This window comes from Nerophis lumbriciformis, linkage group LG26 (genome assembly GCF_033978685.3).
Source record: "Nerophis lumbriciformis linkage group LG26, RoL_Nlum_v2.1, whole genome shotgun sequence".
Lineage (NCBI taxonomy): Eukaryota > Metazoa > Chordata > Actinopteri > Syngnathiformes > Syngnathidae > Nerophis > Nerophis lumbriciformis.
Window position 1 is genome coordinate 201,301 of NC_084573.2, and position 12,569 is coordinate 213,869.

The 12,569-nt window shown below is 35.4% G+C and overlaps 1 protein-coding gene across 2 annotated transcripts in view; it reads left to right on the forward strand.

Annotated features, from left to right (window-relative positions):
• LOC133624099 (neurexin-3a-like) overlaps nucleotides 1-12,569 on the forward strand; it is a 180,868-nt gene that overhangs the window by 134,998 nt on the left and 33,301 nt on the right. For both annotated transcript variants that reach the window (XM_061987717.1, XM_072916154.1), the window contains 2 exons: nucleotides 10,126-10,245; nucleotides 12,347-12,528. In XM_061987717.1, coding sequence (XP_061843701.1) covers nucleotides 10,126-10,245; nucleotides 12,347-12,528 — 302 coding nt within the window. The remainder of the gene's footprint in view (nucleotides 1-10,125; nucleotides 10,246-12,346; nucleotides 12,529-12,569) is intronic.

Here is a 12,569-nt window from a genome sequence, read left to right on the forward strand (position 1 = left end):
AAGTGTCCTTGTTGCCTGGGTTACACACTGTTAGGGCGGGGCCTAACTTATTAAGTGTCCATGTTGCCTGGATTACACACTGTTAGGGCGGGGCCTAACTTGTTAAGTGTCCTTGTTGCCTGGGTTACACACTGTTAGGGCGGGGCCTAACTTGTTAAGTGTCCTTGTTGCCTGGGTTACACACTGTTAGGGCGGGTCCAAAGCACTTTTTATGGGCCACATTGGCCCAGTCCTAATCCCACTTACACAACAAAATGGCAGGGTGCTCCATTTGAGTTTTGATACTGCACTTTTAGAGCTTGTTGTTGACCTTTCTCACTATAGTTCGAAGTCTTCCGTACTTGTCTCGGGTCAAAGGTGAAAGGTGTGTTTGAAGCACCAACAGTTAGTACATCGGCCTCAGACTTAAAAGATCCATAGTCCATAGTCCATAGTTTGAAGCACCAACAGTTACTATGTCGGCCTCAGACTTAGAAGATCCATAGTCCATAGTCCATAGTTTGAAGCACCAACAGTTAGTACGTCAGTCTCAGACTTAGAAGATCCATAGTCCATAGTCCAGAGTTTGAAGCACCGACAGTTAGTACGTCGGCCTCAGACTTAGAAGATCAATAGTCCATAGTCCATAGTTTGAAGAACCAACATTTAGTACGTCGGCCTCAGACTTAGAGAGTCCATAGTTTGAAGCACTTCCATGTGAAGTTTGCATGTTTTTCCTGTGAATACTTGGATTTTCTCATGCATATTTAGGGACGGCGTTGGGGTAAAAGTATTTGGCCGTATATAAAAATATATATATATATATATATATATATATATATATATATATATATATATATATATATATATATATATATATATATATATATATATATATATATATATATATATATATATATAAATGTGTTTATATGTATGTATATACTGTGTGTATGTATATATATATGTATATATATATATGTATATATATATATATATATATATATATGTATATATATATATATATATATATATATATATATATATATATATATATATATATATATATATATATATGTATATATATGTATGTATATATATATATATATATATGTATTACAAGTGTATTACAAGTGAGGACTGCTGTGGGTAAACAAACTTTATTTTGGCGAGCCTCCAGGCTGAGAAAAGCTGCCCTAAAACGTGACAACATGTTTTCATTCATCTCGACTTCAGTTCCACTGTAATTATTATGTTTTATCATTGTTATTATTATGATGATTCTTATGTTTTATCATTGTTATTATTATGATGATTCTTATGTTTTATCATTGTTATTATTATGATGATTCTTATGTTTTATCATTGTTATTATTATGATGATTCTGCTTGTATGGTCGCTGCATCACCATAGACAACTTCTGCATGGGCAAGAAAATGTCATTGGACAAAATGTTTCCATCTTCCTGTACAAGTTCTTTTATTGTTGTGGTCATCTTCTTGATCCTGTGGTCATCTTCCAGGTCCTCTTCTTGTTTGCATGGAATCATTCTGCACTTCATTCTGCTGACATGAATGTGCTTTGTCACACACGCTCTTCTAATCAACATGACTTTGTTATTCACTGTGCAACAATAAAACATTTGTCAAAATAAAATCCCATCAATCACAGTTTGGCCTTGTTTCATGTCCATGGCAGTCTCATTCTTCTGGAGCTGGAATAAATGTTTGATCCCCTGCTTTGACCCCACTTAGGTGCTCATGTTCATGCCGAAACACTGATTAATATTCCTGCAGAAACACTGACCAATGTTCATGCAGAAACACTGATTAATGTTCATGCAGAAACACTGACCAATGTTCATGCAGAAACACTGATTAATGTTCATGCAGAAACACTGATTAATGTTCATGCAGAAACACTGATTAATGTTCATGCAGAAACACTGATTAATGTTCATGCAGAAACACTGATTAATGTTCATGCCGAAACACTGATTAATGTTCATGCAGAAACACTGACCAATGTTCATGCAGAAACACTGATTAATGTTCATGCAGAAACACTGATTAATGTTCATGCAGAAACACTGATTAATGTTCATGCAGAAACACTGATTAATGTTCATGCAGAAACACTGATTAATGTTCATGCAGAAACACTGATTAATGTTCATGCAGAAACACTGACTAATGTTCATGCAGAAACACTGACCAATGTTCACGCAGAAACACTGATTAATATTCCTGCAGAAACACTGACCAATGTTCATGCAGAAACACTGATTAATGTTCATGCAGAAACACTGACCAATGTTCATGCAGAAACACTGATTAATGTTCATGCAGAAACACTGATTAATATTCATGTAGAAACACTGACCAATGTTCATGCAGAAACACTGACTAATGTTCATGCAGAAACACTGATTAATGTTCATGCAGAAACACTGATTAATGTTTCTGCAGAAACACTGACCAATGTTCATGCAGAGACACTGATTAATGTTCATGCAGAAACACTGATTAATGTTCATGCAGAAACACTGATTAATGTTCATGCAGAAACACTGACCAATGTTCATGCAGAAACACTGACCAATGTTCATGCAGAAACACTGATTAATGTTCCTGCAGAAACACTGATAATGTCAATGCAGAAACACTGATTAATGTTCATGCAGAAACACTGATTAATGTTCATGTAGAAACACTGACCAATGTTCACGCAGAAACACTGTGATTAATGTTCATGCAGAAACACTGACCAATGTTCACGCAGAAACACTGATTAATGTTCATGCAGAAACACTGATTAATGTCCATGCAAAAACACTGACCAATGTTCATACAGAAACACTGATTAATGTCCATGCAGAAACACTGATTAATGTTCATGCAGAAACACTGACCAATGTTCACGCAGAAACACTGATTAATGTTCATGCAGAAACACTGATTAATGTTCATGCAGAAACACTGACCCATGTTCACGCAGAAACACTGATTAATTTTCATGCAGAAACACTGATTAATGTTCATGCAGAAACACTGATTAATGTTCATGCCGAAACACTGACCAATGTCCATGCAGAAACACTGATTAATGTTCATGCAGAAACACTGATTAATGTTCATGCAGAAACACTGATTAATGCTCATGGAGAAACACTGATTAATGTTCCTGCAGAAACACTGACCAATGTTCATGCAGAAACACTGATTAATGTTCCTGCAGAAACACTGATTAATGTTCTTACAGAAACACTGATTAATGTTCCTGCAGAAACACTGATTAATGTTCATGCAGAAACACTGATTAATGTTCCTGCAGAAACACTGATTAATGTTCATGCAGAAACATTGATTAATGTTCATGCACCAACACTGACCAATGTTCATGCAGAAACACTGATTAATGTTCCTGCAGAAACACTGATTAATGTTCATGCAGAAACACTGATTAATGTTCCTGCAGAAACACTGATTAATGTTCATTCAGAAACACTGATTAATGTTCCTGCAGAAACACTGACCAATGTTCATGCAGAAACACTGATTAATGTTCCTGCAGAAACACTGATCAATGTTCATGCAGAAACACTGATTAATGTTCCTGCAGAAACACTGATTAATGTTCATTCAGAAACACTGATTAATGTTCCTGCAGAAACACTGACCAATGTTCATGCAGAAACACTGATTAATGTTCCTGCAGAAACACTGATTAATGTTCATGCAGAAACACTGATTAATGTTCATGCAGAAACACTGACCAATGTTCATGCAGAAACACTGATTAATGTTCATGCAGAAACACTGATTAATGTTCATGCAGAAACACTGATTAATGTTCCTGCAGAAACACTGATTAATGTTCATGCAGAAACACTGATTAATGTTCATGCAGAAACACTGATTAATGTTCCTGCAGAAACACTGATTAATGTTCATACAGAAACACTGATTAATGTTCCTGCAGAAACACTGATTAATGTTCATGCAGAAACACTGATTAATGTTCCTGCAGAAACACTGATTAATGTTCATGCAGAAACACTGATTAATGTTCCTGCAGAAACACTGATTAATGTTCATTCAGAAACACTGATTAATGTTCCTGCAGAAACACTGACCAATGTTCATGCAGAAACACTGATTAATGTTCCTGCAGAGACACTGATTAATGTTCATGCAGAAACACTGATTAATGTTCCTGCAGAAACACTGATTAATGTTCATTCAGAAACACTGATTAATGTTCCTGCAGAAACACTGATTAATGTTCCTGCAGAAACACTGACCAATGTTCATGCAGAAACACTGATTAATGTTCCTGCAGAAACACTGATTAATGTTCATGCAGAAACACTGATTAATGTTCATGCAGAAACACTGATTAATGTTCATGCAGAAACACTGATTAATGTTCATGCAGAAACACTGATTAATGTTCATGCAGAAACACTGATTAATGTTCATGCAGAAACACTGATTAATGTTCATGCAGAAACACTGATTAATGTTCATGCAGAAACACTGATTAATGTTCATGCAGAAACACTGATTAATGTTCATGCAGAAACACTGATTAATGTTCATGCAGAAACACTGATTAATGTTCATGCAGAAACACTGATTAATGCTCATGGAGAAACACTGATTAATGTTCCTGCAGAAACACTGACCAATGTTCATGCAGAAACACTGATTAATGTTCCTGCAGAAACACTGATTAATGTTCTTACAGAAACACTGATTAATGTTCCTGCAGAAACACTGATTAATGTTCATGCAGAAACACTGATTAATGTTCCTGCAGAAACACTGATTAATGTTCATGCAGAAACATTGATTAATGTTCATGCACCAACACTGACCAATGTTCATGCAGAAACACTGATTAATGTTCCTGCAGAAACACTGATTAATGTTCATGCAGAAACACTGATTAATGTTCCTGCAGAAACACTGATTAATGTTCATTCAGAAACACTGATTAATGTTCCTGCAGAAACACTGACCAATGTTCATGCAGAAACACTGATTAATGTTCCTGCAGAAACACTGATCAATGTTCATGCAGAAACACTGATTAATGTTCCTGCAGAAACACTGATTAATGTTCATTCAGAAACACTGATTAATGTTCCTGCAGAAACACTGACCAATGTTCATGCAGAAACACTGATTAATGTTCCTGCAGAAACACTGATTAATGTTCATGCAGAAACACTGATTAATGTTCATGCAGAAACACTGACCAATGTTCATGCAGAAACACTGATTAATGTTCATGCAGAAACACTGATTAATGTTCATGCAGAAACACTGATTAATGTTCCTGCAGAAACACTGATTAATGTTCATGCAGAAACACTGATTAATGTTCATGCAGAAACACTGATTAATGTTCCTGCAGAAACACTGATTAATGTTCATACAGAAACACTGATTAATGTTCCTGCAGAAACACTGATTAATGTTCATGCAGAAACACTGATTAATGTTCCTGCAGAAACACTGATTAATGTTCATGCAGAAACACTGATTAATGTTCCTGCAGAAACACTGATTAATGTTCATTCAGAAACACTGATTAATGTTCCTGCAGAAACACTGACCAATGTTCATGCAGAAACACTGATTAATGTTCCTGCAGAGACACTGATTAATGTTCATGCAGAAACACTGATTAATGTTCCTGCAGAAACACTGATTAATGTTCATTCAGAAACACTGATTAATGTTCCTGCAGAAACACTGATTAATGTTCCTGCAGAAACACTGACCAATGTTCATGCAGAAACACTGATTAATGTTCCTGCAGAAACACTGATTAATGTTCATGCAGAAACACTGATTAATGTTCATGCAGAAACACTGATTAATGTTCATGCAGAAACACTGATTAATGTTCATGCAGAAACACTGATTAATGTTCATGCAGAAACACTGATTAATGTTCATGCAGAAACACTGATTAATGTTCATGCAGAAACACTGATTAATGTTCATGCAGAAACACTGATTAATGTTCATGCAGAAACACTGATTAATGTTCCTGCAGAAACACTGATTAATGTTCATGCAGAAACATTGATTAATGTTCATGCAGAAACATTGATTAATGTTCATGCAGAAACACTGATTAATGTTCATGCAGAAACACTGATTAATGTTCATGCAGAAACACTGATTAATGTTCATGCATAAACATTGATTAATGTTCATGCACCAACACTAACCCCTGGGGGACACCACAAGCAATGTCCAAACACGATGAACAGCAACTTCACAAACTGTTGTCTCTTATTTAAGTCACTTTTAAGCCAGTCTAGTACAACATTCCATACTTGTACATTTGATTGATGGTTAATTGTGTCAAATGCTTTTTTTACATCAATAAATATTCCATACATTGCATTTTGTTTCTTTTCTATGGCATTTGTGATTTCTTCTATTGTTTCAATGATTGATATTGATGTATTTCTGTTTGATGTAAACCCATATTGACATTTCATGCTTTTCTAGACATGCATCTAACCTCTTATTCAATAGTTGTTCTAATATTGTAGAGAATTGTGCAAGTAAACGGGTCTGTAGTTTGTGAAGTGGTGTAGTTTTAAACAGAGATATAACTTGAACTATTTTCATTTCATTTGGAAATGCATTTGTTTGAAATGACAAATTCCAGATATATGTTCATGGTTTTGATATCCCTGTAATGACCTTTTTCACCAATGCCATACTAATGTCATTGGACATTTTCTTCTTACATTTCTTTACAATATCCATCACTTCTTCTTCACCCGCTGCATTTAAAACATAGAATTGGGATTTCTCTCCAACAATCCCTCCATATTTTTACCAGTTGTCCCTGGATCTGGGATTTTTTCTGCAAGTTCGGGTCTAATACTTACAAAGAATTTATTGAAGGCATTAGCCACGTCTTCAATATTATCATTTTCTTTACCATCATTCGTGAAATACGTTGGATAGTTCATTGAAGAGCTACTGTTTCTTATAATACTGTTTAATAAATTCCATATTCCTTTGATATTGTTTTTATTATCATCTAGTCATTTATTATAATAATCTCTCTTTTTTGACCTCATAATATGAGTTAATTTGTTTTTATATTTTTTATATTTATGTTCTGCTTCTTTTGTTTTCAATCTTATAAATTCTATAATAGTATTATGATTAGTTATTATAGTGTTCAATATTATTATTATTATTATTATCATGTATTAGTTATTATTTATTAATACAATTTGTATTATTTAGTATTTTATATTATTATTATTATTTATTTATTTATTTTTTATTACTATTATATATTATTCTTAATTTATTTTATATTATTGTTGTATTTATTCATTATGTGTTTTATTTCAAACGTTGATGAAGTGTAAAAAAAAGAGTGTAGCCGAGCGAATACAACAGAAAAAAGTGTACAAAATCATGCGAGGTCCAAGAAATAATTGTTTCAAAGCAGGAAATAACTTTTCAAATAAATGAATGAAGAAGAACTATTATGAGAATAAAAGATACGTCACAATTAAGTGTTCAACTAAAAATATGGAACATTGAAACAAGTTAAGTTGTTTACACTGATATTGATGTGCATCATCTCAAATAATCCCAGTATCCATGTTTTAAATTGAGAATCGATATTAGAGGAGAAAGATGGGCGGTATGGATATTTCAGTATCGACCCTCACATCAACACAGCAGCTAAACTGTATTGGTGCTCTTCTTTGCGAGGATTGTGAGTTCTTCTTCATCTAAACAGCAATATATGAACAGTCAGTGAGAGCAGACATTGTACAGTAAGTGATTTTTTGTTTGTTTGTTGGCTCTCATGAAGTCTGCAGTGAATAATAATCAGTGATAATGTTAAAGAAAAAAGACACCTTTTTTGATATAAATATTAAATGTTATTATGAATGTTACTAGATACTACATATATACTTACATCATGTATATATTACATGTTATTATGAATGTTACTACATGACATATATACTTACATCATGTATATATTACATGTTATTATGAATGTTACTACCGGTACATGACATATATACTTACATCATGTATATATTACATGTTATTATGAATGTTACTACATGACATATATACTTACATCATGTATATATTACATGTTATTATGAATGTTACTACATGACATATATACTTACATCATGTATATATTACATGTTATTATGAATGTTACTACATGACATATATACTTACATCATGTATATATTACATGTTATTATGAATGTTACTACATGACATATATACTTACATCATGTATATATTACATGTTATTATGAATGTTACTACATGACATATATACTTACATCATGTATATATGACATGTTATTATGAATGTTACTACATGACATATATACTTACATCATGTATATATTACATGTTATTATGAATGTTACTACATGACATATATACTTACATCATGTATATATTACATGTTATTATGAATGTTACTACATGACATATATACTTACATCATGTATATATGACATGTTATTATGAATGTTACTACATGACATATATACTTACATCATGTATATATTACATGTTATTATGAATGTTACTACATGACATATATACTTACATCATGTATATATTACATGTTGTTATGAATGTTACTACATGACATATATACTTACATCATGTATATATTGCATGTTATTATGAATGTTACTACATGACATACATACTTACATCATGTATATATTACATGTTATTATGAATGTTACTACATGACATATATACTTACATCATGTATATATTACATGTTATTATGAATGTTACTACATGACATATATACTTACATCATGTATATATTACATGTTATTATGAATGTTACTACATGACATATATACTTACATCATGTATATAGTATGACATATATACTTACATCATGTATATATTACATGTTATTATGAATGTTACTACATGACATATATACTTACATCATGTATATATTACATGTTATTATGAATGTTACTAGATACTACATATATACTTACATCATGTATACATTACATGTTATTATGAATGACATATATACTTACGTCATGTATATATTACATGTTATTATGAATGTTACTACGTTACATATATACTTAAATCATGGTCAATTCAAGGTCAAACCTCTTGTATTTACAACAACATGATCTCAAAACCAAGGTCAAACCTCTTGTATTTACAACAACATGATCTCAAACCTCTTGTACTTGCAACAACATGATCTCAAAACCAAGGTCAAACCTCTTGTACTTGCAACAACATGATCTCAAAACCAAGGTCAAACCTCTTGTATTTACAACAACATGATCTCAAAACCAAGGTCAAACCTCTTGTATTTACAACAACATGATCTCAAACCTCTTGTACTTGCAACAACATGATCTCAAAACCAAGGTCAAACCTCTTGTACTTGCAACAACATGATCTCAAAACCAAGGTCAAACCTCTTGTACTTGCAACAACATGATCTCACAACCAAGGTTAAACCTCTTGTATTTACAACAACATGATCTCAAAACCAAGGTCAAACCTCTTGTACTTGCAACAACATGATCTCAAAACCAAGGTCAAACCTCTTGTACGTACATCAACATGATCTCACAACCAAGGTCAAACCTCTTGTATTTACAACAACATAATCTCAAAGCCAAGGTCAAACCTCTTGTACTTGCAACAACATGATCTCAAAACCAAGGTCAAACCTCTTGTATTTACAACAACATAATCTCAAAACCAAGGTCAAACCTCTTGTATTTACAACAACATGATCTCAAAACCAAGGTCAAACCTCTTGTATTTACAACAACATGATCTCAAAACCAAGGTCAAACCTCTTGTACTTACAACAACATGATCTCAAGGCACTGTTGTATGGTACATAGTCCCTCATGAACCAAGTTGACTTGGTTTTTGGTTAAATCCAGTTTTGTACTTCTTTGTGTGTATCTTTGTGTGTGTGTGTGTGTGTGTGTGTGTGTGTGTGTGTGTGTGTGTGTGTGTGTGTGTGTGTGTGTGTGTGTGTGTGTGTGTGTGTGTGTGTGTGTGTGTGTGTGTGTGTGTGTGTGTGTGTGTGGTGGACAGGTCCCAGCACCACCTGTCAGGAGGACTCCTGTGCCAACATGGGTATTTGCATCCAGCAGTGGGAGAACTACACCTGTGACTGCTCCATGACCTCCTTCACCGGGACTCAGTGCAATGACCGTGAGTGCTGGCATACCTTTTCTCTTTCAATGTGACTGTCCCATGACCTCCTTCACCAGGACTCAGTGCAATGACCGTGAGTGCTGGCATACCTTTTCTCTTTCAATGCCGCAGTCGTGGCCGTTCTGCATCTGCCAAGACGCCATGTTGGAGCGTGGTCAAAGAGTTTCCTGGGCAGAAGGACTGCGGCCACGGAAAGTCTGGGTTTTATTGATGTGTATGTCGAACAATGTGGTGGCTGTTGGTATGACAGACCTTCTGTACGGTTTAGTCCTGCGCCTCAGTCAGATCAGTTTTTGACTGAAGGTGTTCTGCTGAACGACATCCGGCCTCCATCATAAATGTGAGGATTGGCTCATAGAGGAAGCCATTTCTTTCCTCAACCTAACATCCACTACTAGCGGCAGTTAGTTTGTCAGTCCACCACTAGCTGCAGTTAGTTTGTCAGTCGTAGTCCTGATGGTGGAGCTGGTCTTCTGAATCACTTTAATCGTGTTTAGGAATGTTTTTATTCATCAGGTTGTTGTCATCTCAGAGCATTCAATCCATCGCAACTGGACTGTTTGCTAAGACTGTTTGCTTTGTCTTCTAAGACTGTTTGCTTTGTCTTCTAAGACTGTTTGCTTTGTCTTCTAAGACTGTTTGCTTTGTCTTCTAAGACTGTTTGCTTTGTCTTCTAAGACTGTTTGCTTTGTCTTCCTAAACTGTTTGCTTTGTCTTCTAAGACTGTTTGTTTTGTCTTCCAAGACTGTTTGCTTTGTCTTCTAAGACTGTTTGCTTTGTCTTCAAAGACTGTTTGTTTTGTCTTCCAAGACTGTTTGCTTTGTCTTCTAAGACTGTTTGCTTTGTATTCTAAGACTGTTTGCTTTGTCTTCCAAGACTGTTTGCTTTGTCTTCCAAGACTGTTTGCTTTGTCTTCCAAGACTGTTTGCTTTGTATTCAAAGACTGTTTGCTTTGTCTTCTAAGACTGTTTGCTTTATCTTCCAAGACTGTTTGCTTTGTCTTCTAAGACTGTTTGCTTTGTCTTAGAAGACAAACCAAACAGTTCAGTTGCAATCGATTGAATGCCCTGGGAATTCAGTTTAATCCCAAGGAACTACTGGTACGGGGTTCTGGGCCAGCTCTACGTCACTTGGGTATTGGGGTCTGCAGGATGCAACCTTCATGGACCCCAGGAAGAATAGTCTCCAATGCGGTGTAGACTATTGGGGATCCTTAATAAACTAAACCAAACTAAACCTTCAGTTAAGATGGTGTCGTGGAGTTTCCCTTGGCCTTCCATCCAGACGTCAACTCCCGTTTCCGCAGGATTATACATGCTCACCCAATAACCGTTGGAATGGCAGTTCTAAGAAGTGTAGATAGAACATTTTAAAACAGAAAATAAGTAGATATTAACAGTTAATGAACAAGTAGATGAATAATCCATTTTTTTTACAGTTTGTCCCTCATAATGTTACTGCATACATCAGCAGACTAATTAGGAGTCTTTGTTTGTTTACTTACTACTAAAAGACAAGTTGTCAAGTATGTTCACTATTTTATTTAAGGACTAAATGACAATAATAAACACATGTTTCATGTACACTAACATTTTTGATACAATAAAGCCTTTTTTGGGGGATCCTCCGACCCCTTCCCTGCACACTTTACCTGGCTGGCACAGACCCTCAGGTAACTTGTACCATGTGATCAAGGCCACTCAGGCCAGGGATGTTGCTACCTAACTGGACAATATACTTGACATCATGATAAAGGCCGCTTCCAAGATGGCCACACAGTCCAGAGACCGAGGGTTTGAATCTCCAATTGGGCATCTGAGTTCACACAGAGAAACCACACAATGATGGTGAACTATAAACACAACTCTGATCACAGGCGTGTTCCCACTTCTCACTGACAAGAGGTAGAGGTCAAGAATGTGCTGGCCAACAGATTACTGAGTGAAATAAAGGCTTTGCATCTTTGTGTTCACCATCTGGCAACCAGACCTTGGTGGCTCTCTGCCAAAGTCCAGTTAGCCCTCACCCTAATGGGTAGAGTGGTGTAGAAAATGGATGGATGGAGTTGTATTAACATCCAATCTTGCCTTCCACTCAGCTGGGACCACATACATCTTTGGCAAAGGAGGCGGACTCATCACCTTCCAGTGGCCAGCCAATGAGAGACCGAGCACCAGGACTGACCGGCTGACCGTGGGCTTCAGCACCTCGCTGAAAGATGGCATCCTGGTCAGGATCGACAGCGCTCCTGGTCTGGGGGACTACCTCATGCTGCACATAGTAAGTTCATCGTCACCGCCCTATGGACAAGAGTGGAACAC